This window comes from Gymnoscopelus microlampas (genome assembly GCF_963454915.1).
Source record: "Gymnoscopelus microlampas genome assembly, chromosome: 15".
NCBI classification, from domain to species: Eukaryota; Metazoa; Chordata; class Actinopteri; order Myctophiformes; family Myctophidae; genus Gymnoscopelus; species Gymnoscopelus microlampas.
Genome location: NC_139952.1, coordinates 14803710 through 14824810, shown reverse-complemented (window position 1 = coordinate 14824810; position 21101 = coordinate 14803710). Strand labels below are relative to the sequence as shown.

Here is a 21101-nt window from a genome sequence, read left to right as displayed (position 1 = left end):
GATGATAGTGTTCAGATCAGATAATGATGCATTATAAGTATGTTTATAATGCATTATAGACGATTGTGCATATTCCAAAATGTAGCCTCTAAATTTAATTGTTGAATCTGAGTTTTACTATTTGTCCAAATCCATCAAGATTAATAATGTAGTGAAGTCCAAAGTGCACCTAGGATTGTCCACAGGTAACAAAATGGACCTGAGATGGTCCATTTGGTTACATTTGTACACTCAGAGTTATAACTGAGGATTTTAATGTGCACCACCTGGCTTCCTGGGGCCACAGAAGAAAACTTTGGATATGTCCGCTGAGCTCACTATTTCAACACCCATAACACAAAGACATTTTCCCACCCACATTCAGGACAGCAAATACTGCAATACCACACTGACAAGTAAACTTTCCAGTGTGGTATTGGAGTTAATTTTTAGGATGTCCTATACTGTATGTGAAACAAACAAACCGCATGTTGAATATTTCAGTCTGCCCTTCTTTTTTTTATGTACCACAGCTGCCATGTTTATCTTTTCTTTTTCTTTGTACAGTAATTCATTATTCATCATTTGGGCCGATGGTCTCTGTAGAGACATAACGCTATGAGTGCAATATATTGTAGATGTTTATTTTATTTGATGGACACCACAGTAGCATTAGATTTGTTAACATGTATGTATGCACAGAGACCAGATGCACTGTATTCAGTGTTTGTAGCTACATGCTAATTTACAGCACCTGTCCAAAGGAGACTTTTAAAAAGTTTAAATAGAAAAAATAAATACACAAATGTATTTGTGTATCTATGGCTGCATTACTCTAGGTGTGAGAACAGTGTTGTTTCTCATTTAGCCATGACGTAATACCTCTATTAAAAACATTCAAATTGTGTTGCATTTTCAAATCAGTTCCATCGTTTTTCTCCTTTAAGAGATAAACTGATTATCCATGAGGTTTCCTTTTTCTCCTGCTTATTGCAATGTGACAGTTAGTTACCATTTATTGAGGCCTGTGTGTTGACTATTGGTGTGCTTGGTGTCTGGTAACAATTTCATTAAGCGGGGAAGGAGCATGACCATGTAGGCATTTAAAAATAAACCTTAAGTTGGAATAGCTTATGAAGCTTTCAAGGCTAATTGTGCCCCCCCCAGATTGACAATGGTACCACCTCATTGGGTTTGTTGTCTATCATTATCTCAACCAGGCCATGTTTTCGTCCCTGTGGGTGTGTGTGCGTGTGAGCGTGTGTGTGCGTGCGTGTTCGTGTCACTTATTTGAATTAATATTTTATTATATCATGAACGTAATATCCAATCAACTACAAATTGAACTTGCCTCTATATAGTGCAACTCCATAAGCACTTTCACTTCTGCCCATAGGGGGTGCCACAAATGTGTTAAGTTGCACTTTATGTTGTAGAAATCCCCCCCCCCCCCCCGCCCCCAACACTCTGACCACAACCCGGACTTATACAGTCCTGGCTAGACAACCAAGCACTCTACTTTTCTAGTTTTTATTGTCTGGTTGTATAGTGATATGATGTGTTTAGGCGATTGTAAGGATTATGAGCTAGTGAGGCAGTATGAGAGGTGTAAGAACATCATGGCATGCTTGTAGAGCTTGGCAATGGAATGGCAGATACTGACTCTGAAGCAGTTGAGATTTGATTTTACTTTTTAGCAGATACTCATACTCACTGATTACCTCCTTATTTTGTCCCATGAATCTTTAATTTCCGTAATGCCTACCCGAATTGTATTAGTTATATTGTATTAACATACTCTACCATATAGATTGGAAAAAATACATATTATTAATAAAAAATAAATGACATACTGTAGTGCCGCTTTAATTACAAACTAGTTATAACAGAGTTTTAGTTATTTTCCATCTCTGTTATTGGTCTACTATAGTCTACTATAGCACTTGCAGCCCTTGGGAATATTAATTCTGAACTGAGCCTTTTTCACATTTTGTCCACAGAGGGCGCAAACATTCAGCTTTACAGTACTGGAACCTGACATTAATACTTGCATTTACTGTCTCTGTAAATGCAAAGTTTAACACTTTTAGTTTAGCATCCAAAATAAAGTCCATTCATATGAAGCAATGTATTAATTTGTTTGTTTTTAGCAGAGAGGACACGGTTGCATGATGTCAGAGTTTCTAGGATTTGCATCAGGCCTGCCAACAGGAAGAACAGAAAACACATGAAAGCTGGAATCTCTGCCAGTTGTGCTGGGTGGGTGATGTAAATGTAAAACAGCAGCAAGGGAGCGCCTGAAAAATATTCAGACTACAACGTTTAAAAATCATAGAGTACGTAGTTCACAGCTATTCTCAGCTGTGAGTGATTCATCATCAGAGATGCATATTGACAAACAGGGATATTGGAGAAGAAGCACAAAAGGAATGTGTCATTGAAAAGCTTGCATTCTCTAAATAAATGTAAAAAAAACAATCTGTCCTCAAATAACATAGATTTACAATACATGATGTGTGGGTTAGATACAGGTATAGAATACAGGTTCTCTCATGTGTAATCTATCGTGTGTGTGTGTGTGTGTGTGTGTGTGTGTGTGTGTGTGTGTGTGTGTGTGTGTGTGTGTGTGTGTGTGTGTGTGTGTGTGTGTGTGTGTGTGTGTGTGTGTGTGTGTGTGTGTGTGTGTGTGTGTGTGTATCCAAACATCCTTTTGTCAATATCTATTTACAGCACTGACCATGTCCCCGTGCTCCAGAACCAACTGATGAAAACAATCAACAAAAAGCATCTAGACGGACACCTAGTCTGTCATTCCCTGATAGGATCTTTTCTTCTGATAAGCCATGCACCATAACAGGTGGCGTATGCCATTTCAAATCCTGGTCTCATTGCTTGGTCATAATTTGGTTTGGTCTGTTTTTTTAATCGCTCACGACATTTGCATGAAAAAGCATGGAAAATCCTACTGTGTGAGTGCTACATACAGTACTTACACAATACTAAATAATATGATAGAAACGGTGAATAGATGTGAATAAAAGGAAAAAGCTGATGTCTCCCGTCCCACTCAACCATGACCAAAGTACATGGTGACACTAGTGGATAGTAGCACTATACTACCTCCAAGCTCACATGAGAACTCTATCCATGATCAATAAAGTGCATGTTACTCACAATGACCTATAGTCCCTCTTGGTCTCTCTTGCTTTACATGCATACTGCTTTTATGCTCCCTGGGGTCCCACACGCACAGGGACAGTGGAGCTACATGAGGGTTATTAAGTGCAGTGTGCAGCCCATAAATAAACTGATGTATAATCCACTAGGGAAACCGCATCCGGCAGCACCACCCCTCCCCGTGGATGCAGCTTTTTCCCCCCCAAGCAAGCCAAGTGCTTCCTCTCCCAACAACGAGAGGTGTCTAAATTGGAAGAGCAGTCCTCTGACCAGCACCTCCCCATTCCAAATCATTTTCCCCCAGACTAAGAGATGGGTCTAAAAGAAGGGACAACAGCATTCGATGGCATGATTGTTTCCCTATGTTCTACCCCCAGATGATTTCCAAGAAAACGCAATGCAGACATTCGGGCCATGTCCAGCTGTCAATGATTTTGACTATGCCCTGATTCTCCCTCATATAGAAAAAGCTGATCAGAGCACAGAAAAGTAGAGTGAGCAGATTATAGCATTGGCCTCTGCTCACTATCATTAAAGTTTATTTACAAACACATCACCATACCGTATCTACAGCATCTGGAGAGGCATTATATGCTAATGAATTTAGTTTTCCCTACCCTAGTTGAACGGCTTGGCCTTGCACAAGTGCCGAAGCAAGTCCCCCCCCCCTCCCCCGGTTATGTCACTGGAAACGCTGACACAATGTTGATCTTCTCCTGAAAGGCACAACTTTAGCATTCACCCCTCCCCTGGGTGAGGTCCTCTCTCTCATCCCACATCCTCCTCAGCAATGTTGTCACAGTAACCTGGCCTTGCTGGTCTGCAGTTGGGAGGATGACTGCTGCTGAATGGAAATGCAGCATGCTGCATGACTGTTATCACGTCGGTGGCAATGGTTGCTAACTTGCACACAGGAGAGCAAAATCCTAGAGAAGTAGAGCACTTCCCCCAAAAAAACGCTGGCCATGCTTAAATGAGACACTTGGAGGGGGGGGGGGCGGGGACGTTTTTCATCCTCCTTAAATCCCCCCCCCCCCCCCCCCCCCCCGAATATGTGGGTCATACAGGGACAGTGAAAAGAGGGGGATTTATTTTTCCTAAAGGCTAATTTGGTGGAGCACTGGGAGTAGGACTGAGCCATTAGGGTCGGACGGGGCACAGAAATAAGGGTTTACCACAGTGATGCTGTTCTGAGAAATGCTGTGCTTAAAGCTGGCTCTGAGTGAAGTGATTTTGTCACTAGGGATTAGCATTGAGGCGAAATACTTTTTGTTTAACATCATAGACTGGTCGATGTCTTTCCATTTCTGCTGCACTGATTAAAAATCTGCCTCAGACCAACAAATAGGTATACCCTTTACAGGGACTTTTGTTCCAAAATATGATAGAGCACATGAAGATGAATAAAAAGGGAATGTCCGCACACGATGGGCTGCTCGCCTGTCTTATTTATAATTTTAACCAAACAACGTTTCGCCCATGCAGGGCTTCATCAGGTTTTTGCACATGAAGATGCCATCAAATGTTCCATCTACAGTATAAGAACCAGCCGTCAACCCGACCACACACACACACACACACACACACACACACACACACACACGCACACACACACACACATTCCATGACTTTTATTAAGAAGAATTTCTGAGTTTTGCCTGAAAGCTTTATGACGGTTATTTTGATTTGTGTGTGCCAGACTGCTCTTCAAAGACCTTGAGAATCCATAATGGTATTTACCCGTGTGTGATGCCACTCTTTACGTAATGCAAAGCATACCACACACATACACACAGGCACTCGTGTACAGTATATGTACACATACTGCATAAGAAATTGATTGGGTCGCATGAGTATAGACGTGTTATGACATAACCAATAATCAAATAAAAACACAATTTCCAAATTGTGCATACGTTTTTAATTTCGATTGCTCCTTCTAGGCTATTGTATCCTGTTAGAATTTTGCAATGACATACAGCCAGACTATCACATCAAGGGTATAATAAACTAGTGCAGACATCAATATTATTTTTCTCTGAAAGCATAGCTGATTGCCCTCTTTGAACCAAGATATAGGCAAATATTGTCCAGGAAAATAAATGCTTTTAATTGATTATTCCATTGACTGATGGACCAGCAAACAAGGTTTGATTATTGAAATGGAGGAAGCTTCTATTTATGCCTAGATAAACAGATGGTTCGATGGACAGTCACATGGTGTCTAAGTGGAGCTCTGAGACAGCGTTGAGAGCTATGAGAGCACTTGCTGCAGTATCCTGGAACACAAAGAGACAGCTCTTCTGTGGGAATGCCTGGTGTTGTTATTGTACGGCTCAGGATGTCAGGAGAGCCTCCCTGACCTTGAATTCAACTAGTGGAGAGGGATTACTCACACAAAGTAATGAAAACTGACTCACACTATTACCATGCAGCTATTGACAGCATGTCCACGGTGTCACACAGTAAAATCCTCAGTGCTAATTTAATTCTGACCGTAAGGGTCTATTTGGTATGTACATTCACAGAGTTACAAATGGATAAATTAATGAGGATTTTACTGCGCATCACATTTTTATAGTCAAGGTTCAAGGTTTCTTTATTGTTACATCTTGTGTATGGGTACATACAAGTACAGTCATTTTGTTATGTGCTCCTTGAAAATGCACAGCAAGATATACAGCACATGCTGGTGCTGGATGGTTTCAGCTGCACATGGCAAAATGGAGCAAATATTCAATGTGCTTATCAACAACTCTGGAGAGAACTATTGAAGTTGAAGCATTCAACAGAGTGGCAGAATAATGGTCGACGGCAGCCCATCCACTCCCAAAAAGGAAGGGATTTAGCAGAGAAAAAAGGGTTTGAACAGCTAGGCTTGCGGACAGACTTATGGGCTGTCCATATCCACAACTATAACGCTGACAGTGGCGAACAATATCACTGGAATCCCTTTCAGAGTGATTTGAGGAACATTGGAACCCCTGACAGCCAATCAAAATCCCTCCGAATTTATAGAACTTTATCATTATTTAGTGTGGATGCTCAAGTCTTCGTTATAGTTTTTGTTACAACTTAGATTGGCTATTTTTGAAAGAATTTGTAAAGCATTTTGAATTTTATTTTTTATAGAGCTTGTGGTTAAAGGTATAGAACTGTATGAACTATATAAACAGCAGCAAGAGGAAGAACAGGCAGAAAGCTATTCCAGAACTTTGGATGACCAGGCTTGTGAGGCTACCCTGACCTGAGGGGCTTTAATGACCAAACCGTCACAAGCTAGGAAGCTTAGGAAGGTGGAAAGGGAATATGAACAAAACTCATACCTTCTTTGCAGCAGGAAGAGAAAACCGATGTTGAGCAGAGATAACACAATGGACCAGGCTTCTGAATACACCCCTCTCCTCCTCCATACATGGTGCTGAAGGAGGTTCCTAAATCAGGTTCATAAGTCAGTCAACTTCTCCCATCACAAGGATGTGCAGTCTGCAGGTGAAATTCATCCAGATCTGCAGAGGGAACAAGATGAGTCTTTATCCATACAACCTCTGTTCGAAGTGTCCACTTTTAGTACAGGCTGTTCATTAGGCACCTTATTTTGCAGTTCAACAGGAAGGTAGATTAATTTGCCTCATGCTTTCCTCAATCCATGCACTTTCTTCCTCAGCAGTGATCTCTGTCATTTTTAGGAACATCACAGCTTTGAGGCCATGGTCCATCATTCACCCAGCCAGACAGCAGCCTGGCCTCTTCCTCTCACCCGATCATCACCCAAAGTCACTGCCCTTTCAGTATCAACTAATGTGAAACAAGCCTCTCTGACACCATACCAGCAATAGGCACTTCCTCAACAACCGTTGAGCTAAGTTAACAGAGCTTATGGCTGAATCTACCTATGGCATGCCCAAATCTTGTTTGATTTACTTTGAATCTAAAAAGTAAAAAGCATTCTCAATGCCCCTGCAGTTAAGGCTAGAGATGTTGAAGATTTTGAGGAATTCTCACTGTCTATCAGTGCTCTGATTGGCTTACTGCAGTTTAAAGCCCTTGCCAGGTGCATCGCAAAAACGAGCAGTTGTTAAAGAAGGGTGATGCAAAAGTGGTTACTACGTATTTCACACATGCACAGAAGAATATGTTTCCCCATCCAGAAACCAATGGATAATTGAGAACAAGCAATGCTGTAAATGCTGCAGAACACATGCTCCTGAAGCCTGTTCTCTCCAGAAACCCTGTACTGTACAGTATGTAAGGATATGTCTATTAAAACTATTTTACATGAAACCATACTGGAGAGCACTTGCAAATACATGTATGCTTTACGTGCTATGTCGACACCAGCGACCTTGAAGATTATAAGGTTGTATAGATTGTGGTCAGCTCCCCGATTTAATCTGGTGATTCAAACACACCCTGGACCAGATGGTTGGGTCAGAACAGCATGTCAAAACCCCAACTTACCTCTGAGTCAGACAAGTTGTGTAGCTGGTTCCATTGCCTGATGTCTCTATGTACAGTATAAAGGACATGAATGTAGTTTCAAAAGGGGGTGAAGCAATGTTGAAAGTCTCCCATGACTCTGTTGAGCTCTGGGAGTAGCAATGTGGACACACCTGTGCTGCTTGCAGTCAACTAGAAGCGGGTGAACTCAATCTGCCCTTGATCAGTGCTCCTATAACAAGGAGGAGAAACCATTACTCTGTTAGCTCTGCCACCAACCAGTTCTGTGTCCCCTTATTCTTATTGTGTCTAAAATCCCACCACTTGATGAAACTAAATGGGAAGTTCAGGGGATTTCTTTTTTTTAATCTGCTACCTCGCTTTCCATAATTCCAGTACCTCATGTCCGATATTCGATGTCCCTTGGCCCCAACCCTCTCCAATTAGGTTATAGCTGTAACAAGTAAGGAATGGGGGTGGAGGGTAGCGAAGGAGTTGGAGCGTTGCTGGGGCAACAGCCTCAGTTATGTAACATCATAATATCATAATGTGTACAGTACACCACCCCCTCATCCCCCTTCTCCTTTAAGTGCTATAGCGAATGTATGGCAATAGACAGCTCAAACATGTAGCTAAAATCCATACATGGCAGGCATTTACATTTTAAAAAGCAATGCAAATCAATGCAAACCCCTGTTGCATTGATTATATAAAAAAAGACCCTACAAAGACTGCAGTGGACAGTATAGCTGTATAATTTACAATAAAAGGAACATTTTAACAGCCACGTGTGTCAACGCTGATTGACAACATAGTCGGTTAGGAAGACTAATGTCTATTTGCTCTTTGGTTCTGGGTTCTATAATGGCATTTAAATAGAACACCGTCTACCGTGATATGTGGTAGTCCTTATCTCCACAGACAGCCAGCGGTGCCAAACCCATTGGATTTATACGGCATGTTTAAGACCAGTTCCTTTCACAACTAGAGCAATAGGAAACGTATGTGGGAAAAGGGATGAAAGGACATTAACCTATAAATACTTCAATAACATTAATCCTTAACCAAGCGCTCGACTATGAGCCAAGAGAAATAGGACATGGAGACATTCCCCTTGTGAATGCTGTCTTTCTTTGGAAGTTTGTGTTCAATGAATATCTATTTTTGATGTCAGGGAAAACAAAGAAAGCAAAACATGAGAGCCCCATGAACATAGGCCACAGAAGGCAGACAACCAGAAGTGCCTTCCCGTCGACGAAGTCACATAAGAGCCTATTGTTCAGCAGGACAGCTCTGGAGGGCAGCTGTGATTATTTTCTGAAACCACTCCAGGATATTAATAGCCCCGCTGCCATTCACTGCCATTGCTGTGGAGGCAGCAGAGGAAGTCCCCCTCATCATTCTGACCAAATCAAGATTATATCGCTGCACTAGACAAAAGTTTAACTGACATGGCTAGGATTCAGGAATGAAATGGAACTCTGAATAGAACTGTCCTGTGGTCAGGAGAATCCATCCACTGCGTCTCAAATCTAGACCCATGAGAAGCTTTGGTCCACATAAACACTCAATGTGCCTCTCTCCCTGAGATTATGTTTTACACAGTAAAATCCTGTGTGTCAATTTATTAACTTTAATTTTACACTGTCAGTGAAATTAACGCTCTGCGATTTTACTGCTACTGTATATTATCTCTTTGTCCTCTCATAGACACTATAACTAATTTTACAAGCATAAAATAAATGTTCCAACCTCACATTTTTAAGTCATGCAGTAAACTTATTTCTCCATTTCCCCCTCTTTTATTGGGTGATTAAGAACCAACATTTGCCAGTGTAGACAGCGGTGAATACACATTTAAGTAAAATTACACTATATTATGTTAATGATAATAGACTTCTTATTGTATTAGATAGTCAGATGAACTCCTCGTTATTTTCCTGATTATGTCATTTTTTTTTTACAAGCCCAATGTCACTGGCAGTCTATGCATATTATCCATGGGGGGGGAATCCTTAAAATGAATAGAGTCATGAGCATAAGCTCGGCATCATCACCAAAATTATGACTAAAGCCTGATTTATATTTTGTTGTACGACAGATTCTAAAATAAGCACAAAAAAACATTTAATTCCCATTCTATGGGAAACATTCTTTTTCTCTTATTCAATTGTGCCATTTTAAAGTTGTTGCAGTTGAAACAGGTGAGTCATAAAGTCCCACTCTGCAGTCTGCAGGAAGCCTGTGACATGAAGGTGGGTGGCTGTCACAAAATCACTTATTAATATGTAGATCTGCCTCACTGCAGCAAACTTTTCTCTGGATGTCAGTGTGCTTTTTTCTTACAGTTTGCTGCAAACGCAGTCATTAATGTAACGTGAACATTTATAAAAAAGTTCAGTCTTCTGTTCAGTTCAGTATTCATGCCTACGATAGTCTGTAAATTAGGTGGAAATTTTCAGTTTGGATATATCTCTGTACATTTTTTCCCCTTATTCGGTTTCTGGCTGACAGCTTTTTCGTTTAATACAACCTGCCAGGAGGGTAGCAAAGTGATGCTATTGTTTTTATCTGATCATCTCAGCATGTCACCTGCTCACATACAGTATACTTTGTGCTTCTATTGCAGTGTATTAATTTCTAGTAGGAAAAGTGCCATTTATGTCCACATCTGTCCAGGAGCTATTCTATTTACAGTAGGCCTATAGGCTATGCAACAACAATATATGCTCCTTTTTTAGGTGATGTGTCATAGCTACATCCATTCGTCATCGTGGTCATAAGTCAAAGAATGATCGCCGACAGAGGATACAAATAATACCACCATGACGTGCCTATATAGGCCTACTAGATGAGCAACAGTAGCTCTTCACCATGGTGCATGGATTTTTTACTTTACTGAGTACTTTCAATTTTCAGAACTTTTACTTCTACTCCACTACATCTCAGAGGTAAATATTGTACTTTTTACTCCACTACAATTGTTTGAAAACTTTAGTTAACGAGTAGTTACTTTGTAGATTTTGATTATTATTACAAAACATAGAGTAACCACTTCAGCCCATATACATTTCGACCATTTGAAATAGCAGATCTAGGCATTGTGAGCTTGTCGATCTGCTATTTTCAAAAGATTTGTATACATTTGAAAACGTGTGAAAGGGGACGTTCTGTATAATGAGTACTTTCTACTTTTGGTACTTCAAGTACATTTTGATACCGATACTTTTGCACTTTTACTCAAGTACAATTTGAAATCCATACTTTTACTTGTAACAAGCATATTTCTACATTGCAGTATTGATACTTTTACTTAAGTAAAAATGAGAGTATACTTTTTCCACCACTGGCTACATGGGAAAGCCCGGGCCAGTCGTAGTGGTGGTGGAGGGGCTCAACAACGTGACCCTGACAACAAGGAACCACCGGGCGCTGGGGAAAACCGTCAGTGCTCAACTATGTAGCAAACGGGGACATCGCCAAGGGGGTTCGCGACGGACGACACCAATCGAAGGCACTCGCTCTCGGACGAACGCGACTCGGAATAAACCGTGAGCCACGCGGCGAGGTGGCTTTCAACGCACATAAATCACCACGGCGATAAATGCACGGCTGCGATCGTCTAATTACACGTCATTTTGGGCAGGAGCGTATGCGCGAGTCGAGCGCCTCCCTCCCGTACGCTCCCTCCCCTAGAGTTGACATCCTGTGGTCGGGAGGCGGAGACGGGACCCCCGTTGACGTCAGTGGGCCTGTCTGTTTCCTGCAATAGAAAGTGAGCGAGAAGGTGAAGAGAGAGAATACATACAGACCTTCTTTGCCCCCCCCTCTCCCTCCCCTTTATTTATCGTTATGGTGCGTTATACCACAAATCCCTGACAGTAACTTAAAGACTGCACTTTAATGTGAGTATGAATCAATTCAGTTTTAGGACATTTTGTAGAGGCGTTATACTTTCGGAGCTGCATTGATCATGTTCAGTCGGTCAGTGTGTGCATTCACAGGGCTGCTCGTGTTTGGCTGCTGCTGCTGTGTGTGTGTGTGTGTGTGTGTGTGTGTGTGTGTGTGTGTGTGTGTGTGTGTGTGTGTGTGTGTGTGTGTGTGTGTGTGTGTGTGTGTCGGGTTGTTGGTCCTTAATATCAATGTCCTCACTGTTTTCTGTCCTTAATATCAACGTCCTCACTGTTTTCTGTGGAATGGTTTGTTTGGTGGTGATCTGCGCATTGTGGCAGTGGCATGTTTCAGTCGTATTTAAAAAAAATGCAGATAAGCTGGCCGACGCTGTTACAGTCTGCTGGTCTCTCATAGTGCCAGCATAGTAGCATCGCTGTTTTGGTGGAGACTTGTCGTGCAGCATACGGTGTGTGTGTGTGTGTGTGTGGCAACTGGCAACTTAACCTCTCCTGCTCACTACGCAAGTATGCAACGTGTAACTGTCTCTCTCTCTCTCTCGCTCTTTATACCGTAGGTAAACCATTTCCCGTTCGCCTTGTTCATGTTGACAATGCCATCCCTCATTTTTAATGGAAGCTATGTATATGTAACGGATGAACACATAGATAATAACACTGCAGATTGTGTTGGATGATTAGGGGAAGCAAGCAGCGTCCCATAAGAGCGCTGCGTGTTGCAGAGACACAACCGAGGGGTTTTCCCTGACTCCTCCCTCACTTACAGGGCGTTCATCAGCGTTGCCATGTCTGCTTATTATAAGCGACTTTGGTCTTCTTTTTCTGTAAAGTTGTCTGTAAAAAAATGGTGGTTGCGGTGTTTTGGGCTTGTTTCTGAACGTGCACTTGCTTATTCAGGCTTTCTTCCAATTTGTTATTATTATTTAAACCGTTGGTTCTCAAATATTATCATGAAAATGTTTTGTGCCAGGGAGTATTTGTGTTGTTAGAATGTTTAAAAAACATTCAAAATATTCCACATTTTATGCAAATAAAATAGCAGATCTACAAGTACAAGCTCATGGATCGGCTATTTTCAAATAACCGACGCATTCATGTTGCTTCTTTTGGGGTTGTTTTCCTAAACGTGGTTGCTTGTTTCTCTCACACAATTTGGCAACACTGGTGTTCATGTGTTGCAACAGGCATAGCATATGCTATTCCCACGCATTGTTTTTGCTGACTGTATTTTCCATTCAATGAATGACCAACAGGATCCAAATCAATTATGTGCATTTTGATATATATATTTATATATTTTCTGTATTATGCCCATGCCCAGTCCATGCCCACTCTCACCCAAAACATGGAGATAATCACCATTGTGCGGAGGCTATTGCCACATTTTTACGTGAAAAGGCTACATTGTGATGGGCGTGTGATTATCATAACACAAACACGTGATTGTGCCACTGACAGCTTTCTTAACGCAGTGCGCGCGATCAGACTTGGTTTTATATAAGGCTTTGATTCCGGTGGAGAGAGAGAGAGAAAGGGAGAGAGAGGTGAGGTCTGGAATTCTCATCATGTGTGAATGAATGACTCAGATCACCTCACCTGCAAATGCACGCATTCCATTCTAACAGGTTTAGGACATGATGGCGTTTCAGTGCAGTGTTTATGCGTACAATTCATTGTAGTGCATCCTTGTTCCTTGTACTATTTGTATCGACCATGCAGCATCAGGGTGTTTCCTCATATTTTTTATGCTCTCTTTCCCTCTCTCTCTCTCTCATCTCTCTCAGAAACACACACACACACACACACACACACACACACACACACACACACACACACACACACACACACACACACACACACACACACACACACACACACTCTGTCACACTGTCACCAGACAAAAATGTGCATGCTTATTCTTTCCATTTCATCTGTGCTGCTGTCAGACCTAGTTAATATTTCCATCATTGCATATGTGTTTACGTGAGAGCGTCTATGTGACTTTTTGGTGTTTCTCTAGGCTATGTGGTGCATGCTGCTAGGTACATTCTGCCGAATTGAGATGCCCGGGGAGATGATGTCATTGCTGTAGTGCCACATGTACCAGTGTGTGTGGTGAAAAATCACCATCCAGTTGTAGTAACTGTTATGTAATACTGGTGAGACAAACAAAGACTGATGCTGAAGCGCCACGCTTGTCGCATGTGCACGATGGGTCATGGTCTTATAAACTATACATGAAAGAATATAGCCTAGATGTGTGGAAACAGATATTGCATTAAGTATAATTTAATATAATTTTATGGCTAGATGATGCTTGTATTCATGCTGTGCCTGTCCGTTCAATGGGAGGTGAGCTTATATTCTGTAGGTGATTATGTATATCAGGGAGCCCACAGAAGCATGTGCAGTGCAGCGGATTTGAAAGGTTGAGGTTTTGGTAACATTTAACTTGAACATCCCCCTTTTACCCAGTGTTTCTTTAACCAAGCCAGAATTTGCATGAAGCCTGTATTAAACCCCCGACCATTCCAGCGTAAAAAGGGCATCAGAAACAATACAGAGAGTAAAAACAGTTCCCCTGTCAGAATGAGTTCAATCTGCCCTTTTGATGTTTGCATAGCCCTTATGCAGCGGCCTGTGAGAGTTAACTTATACAATTAGATTAGCCTGATAGCAACCTATCTGCTGGCTTCCCAAGTAGCCTGGAGCATTCAATACCCGAGCGCAAACAGAACATTATTGTTTGCGCCTTTCGTCATCCAAGCTGCCGTTGTTCGTCAAAGAGAAGGGCAGGCGACCCATATCAGACACTGACTTGTCAATCAGACGTTGACCAAAAACAACAGCCCTCTCGCTTCTTGGTTTTTGCAGAGATCAGCATGTGAGATAAATGCTGCAACACAGCTTATATTGGTACGAAGAGAACATACTCACGCCTCCGCCCACTATCTACTGGTCTCTCCACCTGACAGGCCCAGAAGGGGGTCTGCCTGGACTGAAATTCTCAAACTCAATCAGCACTCTCCCTGCCAAGTGAGAGTGGTGGGTGTTGCGTTGTTAGCTTGAAATTCAGTTATTTGTTACGAGTGACACTGTCATACGATGGAGCATAAATTAAGCTCAAGCGGGAATTCTGCAAGGCCCACTTAGTGTTCATTGATCTCTGCTGTTTTATGCTTTAGCCAGCCGATGACTGTGAGTGTCTGTGTGTGTTTGTTCCATAGATGTACCCACAGTGTGTCTCTAACTGTGTGGAGCGGAAGTCAGTTCCTCTCAAGATCCAAGGACTTTAGAACCTACTTTACTCAAGATGTACCTGTGAGCGAAAGTAAACATGCCACGCACCAAGCAGAACAACCCAAGAAATTTAAAAGGTAAGTTGCAATTCTATAAATGTATTTATTTTTTTAAATAACTTTTTCAAATCAATATGATATCATTCCAAAGAAAGATATCCATGATTTGGAGAGAAAAAAAAAGTATCCTTCCTCTTCCAAAGTGTCTGGGTTCAAAATGATCTTTTACTTTTAAAGGTGCAAGTTATAGTAATACTGTTGCTGACAACATTTCTGTCTTTGTGTATACAGTCAACAATGTATTAGAAATATTATCTCAAGGATATCAGGTAGCATTCTTTCCAAATGAATATATTGCTATTTTGGAGGGAAACTCTTCATAATGTATTCTATTTGGTTGCAGGATTTGTAGTGTTGCACATGAGTATAACAGGAGTTACTGATCTGGCTTCCACCACCAAGTAGGACACTAAGACATACAGCGTAATTACTTCCTTATTACACAGGTCCATAGATAACTAGTGTATTAGAAATCAAGCAGATTATCATGGGGATGAGGTACTGTAGAGGGCTAGTGGTGACACTAAGGTACTGTATCACTACCTGCGATGTCTGAATATGCTGCACTTCCACTGTCTTTTACACTTCTACCGTATAGCTACTTCTGGGTATACTGTACACTGCAAGTGGCTTCATTTCATTATAGTGGGTTCTGTGTGGAAAATCCCCTTGTACCTACCTGAATACACTATTTTGGGTTCTCTGATGTTCTTTCTTTAATTATAAATTTGTTATGTATTTTTGCACAAATGCATGATTTGATCCATTTCAGCAGTTGTTATATGTTAATTATTGTACGAAGGTGCTAGTATCACAGTGTGACCTGTAGGTTGTAGGACTACAGTAGGTGTGATTAGCCCATAGGACATAAAGAAATGTGGTGGACCCATTGAAACTGGGTGTGATGTGTATGAATGTGGGTACACTGGTGATTGTATATGAAGTCTATTCATTGAATAAAAATGTGGCTTTTGTCTGTGAGCTGTGACCCAGATTTTCACTGTTATTTTTTATATAAACACCTCCCCTGTGCGTACTGCATTGAGCTTACTTGGACAAATAATATGAATAATTAAGTTTTATTGCAGCACATTACCCAATAGAGGTCCATACAAACTCCAGCCAAATTACTCTAGATGCTATTTTTGATGGAGGCTCTTAAACTTCTTTTTACAGCAGACTACAGTGCCACAGCTGTTCTTGGAAAAGATAAACGATACAACCAGAAAAGATTAAAGCTGATGTTATTTTTGACATTTTGATTGATATGCAAGGTGAGAAAAATACTGATGAATACTGATATGAAATCAGTTATAGTTTTCTCTTAATTATTCTCACCACTTGAGACTCTAATACATGGGTCTTCAACAGGAGGCCCGGGACCCCTAGCCGGTCCTCAGAGTTACTACAGGGGGGGCCGCCAAATCATAGTATTTTTTTTTAATGAACCACTTTAACCTTAGAATCCCTAGAATTTTGGCGAAGAGGTTTGGTGTAGAGGGGAAAAAGGTCAAGTTTACTAGTATTGAGGGTTTAGGTGGGTAAATGTCTGAAAATACACATTAACATGAATCCAATATATTAATAGAGAAGATAATGTTATCAATAATGTAGTCAAACAAACAAAAACATGAATTTACACAACACTGATGATAGTGCTATGCACTATCATCTTCAAGTCTATGAAGCCATCTATGGAAAGGTTTAACCTGCAACAACATCATTTCCAATGTAGTGGGGGTCCCTGCTTCATCTCTCTCTCTCAGCTAAGGGGTCCTTGGCCTGAAAAAAAGTTGAAGACCCCTGCTCTATTATTTGACTTTTCTTAGTACTGTCCCCTTGTGTTGCGCGCGCACACACACGCGCGCACGCACACGCGCACGCACACGCGCACGCACGCACGCACGCACACACACACACACACACACACAATCCTTACTATCAAACCAGCTTGATGAGACCATGCTCTAGCTTCTTTGATTCGCCTTATGACCTATGACCTAGTTCAACAACCCTCTTCCAGGCCTGCACTCAAGGCGTTTCCTTCATCAGACAGGAAATGCTCATTGCATGGCATGCTATCACATGCTTAGATTCTGCTGTAGTGAATTTCTTTCTTCCGAACTCAGTGAAACCCCCCCCCCCCCCCCCATCCTTAGCCGAGCCATCACATGATGATGCCTGGTGCTCAAGACTAAGTAGTCTAACATTTAAAACTTTTGCTCGAGCCTTTAACCTCTACAGTCTTTTAACTGTCAATGTCACATTTTTATTACATTGCAAATACTTTTGAAAAAACAAAACAAAACGACAACATACATAAATGGACCAGAGAGAATAATACCTGGGTACTTAAGGAGAGACTACCAAAATAAAATACTGGAGCACTCGACTGGTCTGCACGTATTTATTATTTTACAGGGGTGACTCAGTCATTATTTTACAGGGGTGACTCAGTCACCCCTGTAAAATAATGAATGCGTGCAGACCAGTCGAGTGCTCCAGTATTTTGTTTCGGTAATCTCTCCTGAAGTGCCCTGGTATTATTCTCTCTGATTCAAGTTGTCCCTGTTGAGCACAGACGAGCCCTTCTACCTTCAACTGGCTGAAGCGCGCTGGACCTCTCTTTGTACATACATAAATGGACATCAGTTTAGTTCAGTAGCTTGAGTTTGGTTGCAGCAGCTTGAGTTTGGTTGCAGTAGATTGACTTTGGTTGCAGTAGATTGACTTTGGTTTGCTGAGAAAACCTATGTCCACAATGCCTTGGAGCGCTTGGCACAGTTCTGAATGCTGATGCTAACCAACAGTCATGTCAAGACTTATCAGTCTTTGCCTTGTCAACGATACAAAGATATAAAAAAGACAAGACCAGGACAAAACCTAATACATGGCTGGACTGTGTAAGAAACGCTAGAGGGCTTTTAATTCAATGGATACAGGAAGCGGGGTCTCTCTGTTCATGTAACATTGATAATGTAACTTCATATATGCCATATCCACCATCATGAATCATGAATGGTGAAGTTCTTTCACCAGAAATAAGTGTGTTAATATACTGTAAAAGTATAATAAAAGTGTGTTCGATCTCTCTCACACACACACACACACACACACACACACACACACACACACACACACACACACACACACACACACACACACACACACACACACACACACACACACACACACACACACACACACACACACACACACACACACACACACACACAGTTTTAGTCATAAAAAAGCTTGGGATCGTCAGACTTCAGCACTGTATTAGGATAGATTACATCCCATAGTCTGGGAGGACGATTGCTCTGTGTTTGGTTAGTTTGTTAGGCCAACCTGGCCTGTCAATAATAGACTACATCCATAATTTGGAACAGAAACCAGGCTTTCCACAGGTACTGCGGAAAGCCTGGTGATTGACACGAGTTTAAGTCAGTCAGAGACATTTGCGTCTATAGGGCTGGCGCCACTGTTGCGATCCAGCCAAAAATATATTGTTCTATTGATACCATCCCAGTCCCAGATCGTTGACGATGCTTATGCAGGTGAGCCAGGGTGGCATTCCAATGAATGGTCTGTACACACACACAGCATTAGGAATGATCCTATGACGCAGTTTGTGGGTAATAAGGCAGGAAGTTTGGGACTCCTGCCTCCTCCTTCATGTCCTTTGTTTAATTTTCTCAAACAGCTGGTCTCTAAGTAGCTTTGGCGGGACATTTCCCTTGCCCCTCATATCCCCTCACAGAGACAGATCCACACTCTGTGGGCACCATAAAAACAGCACTGTAGAGAGTAGATGCACAGCATTAGGGTTTACTGAAGTAGTTACTTTAGTATTTTGTGTAGTACACTATATGACATGTAGCCAAGTTAATTAACGGACAATTCTAACCCTAGAAAATGTTACATTTTTTTAACTTTAAAGTTGAGTTTGATTTTATCTTGCGTACCTCATTTTCATCTCAAAACTCGTACTTTTTACTGGCAAGCCTTCTTTCAAACCTTTATAGTGGCCTCCCCCTTTTATTATTATTGTTGTTATTAGTCTATTTGTTTTTACATATTTTGGTTTATTCTAGTTTTTATTTGTGAAGTTTCGAGATCTGTCTCAAAAGATGAGAAGCACTACGGCTATTTATACAAACGTAATTCATTATTTATATTTTTACTGATTTAAGCATGTGAAACCTTTTACGTTGAACAGACTTTTACTGTACATGCTCATTTTGAACTTTTATCAGTGGCCTAATGGAAAAAGAATGTCCTTTCTTCCCATGCTCTTCAATTCATTCTTGGATTAAAGACTGATTTATACGAAAATAGATGATCTATAAGCTCACAACGTGTCTTGAAGGGATGCTCTGTGAGCTTGTAGATCGGCTATTTTCGCCACACAACATCATCCGTCTGCGTGGCGTTTGGTCTTTATCACTAGTCTCCTGTCTATGGCTCTAACCTTGGAAGTGCATTCCAAAAAGTGCCCCTGAAAATGCCCAGACTTGTTAGCAACCACAGCGTTTATAGAGCCAACTCTGCATTCCTTTTTGTCTTATAAAAAGGTTCTCACACCGAAGCCCAGTGTGCCTGGACACCTGCTTTATGCGGAGAACGTGCTGTGTGATGAATGGGGAACAACTGCAGTAAAAACGGGGTACATTTAACACAGTGGAAAATGTTTACCCCCATAAAGCGAGTGCAGTGAGGGAAAAAAGGATGGAGTTCCCCTTAACTTAGTCCTGTACCATTTACTGCACCCAACACATGTCGGAGCAGAACCTTCTGTACAACACTGGAGTGTCTATATTGTTACATTTGGTTGATTTGTGATAAAGTTCAGTAATTTATGAGGTTTGAAGTGTCATTTTCCTAGTCCTACTAGTGTTTGTTTTGTTCTCATCTGGCAACTGGAAATTCAGTTGTCTTCATAATTTGAAACATAATGAAGGATGTCATAGCATTGGCAGTATAATATTTAGGCCTACTTCTTGGCTGGTGCCCCAAATCCTCAAGATGAAATTCCTCCCTAAATTAATATGGTCATAGTAAGAATATGCAATGCAACTGTTTCATATTCTGACCAATTTCATTGTTTCTTCAGAGCAATCCGTTTGGCTGAACAACATGTTTCACCCCCAGGCTTTGAGTTCTCTCACAACGCTTAGCAGCCCATCGAGTGTTTTACCACCTCAGTAATTTCTGACAAACCAACAACAGTCTCCTGTTAATGATCAACCAAACCTCTGACTTCATCACTGACTGTGGTTAAGTATTCAGGGGTCAGAGAAAACCACTCCTGTACTCCTACGATCAAAGTTGCAGGGTAACCTAGAGATGGCCTGATACAGGACCCACAGTCATTTGTTTATGGTTTAAAGACACAGTGCAGTTGCTGCCATCAGTAGAAATGCATAGAAAAGGCCACATTATTTCTGTCATTCTTGTGTGTTGTCACTGAAGTCAGAGATCTAGGGAGACTTAAAATGCCCCTCTGCTTTGACCTGCCCTGACCTCAACCTCCTCTGCAATCTCAGTCCAGCCCAGTGTCAGGCCACAGTCAGGGTCTCTGACAACCCACTACTGAAATCCTCATACCCTGCCACACTGGGGCTCACCACATCACTGCCTAAGCAAGTTCTATATCATTGGTGGACATTTGCATGACAATTGCAGGCAATTATTTAAATCTTTTAAATTTTGATCACTTGAGACTTGACATTCGTATATAATGTAATTTGTAATGTTTTGATGAGTTTTACTGTAAGTTACATAAAAAATGGTGTAAAACTGTAGAGAGAAGAATGCTACGTTGGATTAAAAAATACTCAGTAAACTCATTAAGATGTGTGATTTGTATCCTTGTAAGAAATCTCCAAGTTCCAAAATGTAAAAAGCTTTTATTTAATTGGCTGTACCACTGTGGAAAAAAAAAAGTATTAATTAATTGTGTGTTGAAAGTTTAGAGCATTGGAAAGAAAGAGTTAATACCCTGGCCCCAGTGAATGGATTTTTACATGTTGTGTCATGCTTATGCAGCCAAACCAGTATTTCCGTACTGTACCTTCAAATTACAGTGTGTGAAAGCATTGCGACTTGCACAAAGGGAACTTCTCTCCCAGAGGCAGGAATAACCTGGGGTTTTAGCAACAGTAACTACAACAGACAGGCTGAAACCAGCTCAGGGATGTCTGTTTAACTTGGTGGTAACCTCAGAGAAGCT

The 21101-nt window shown here is 41.3% G+C and overlaps 1 protein-coding gene across 1 annotated transcript in view; it reads left to right on the top strand.

Annotated features, from left to right (window-relative positions):
• Window positions 1–11375: 11375 nt before the first annotated feature.
• Window positions 11376–21101, top strand: part of hivep1 (HIVEP zinc finger 1) — a 48664-nt gene continuing 38938 nt past the window's right edge. The window contains exons 1-2 of the mRNA XM_084079666.1: window positions 11376–11501; window positions 14735–14884. Of these exons, the coding sequence (XP_083935792.1) occupies window positions 14845–14884 (40 nt within the window). The 5' untranslated portion in view covers window positions 11376–11501; window positions 14735–14844. The remainder of the gene's footprint in view (window positions 11502–14734; window positions 14885–21101) is intronic.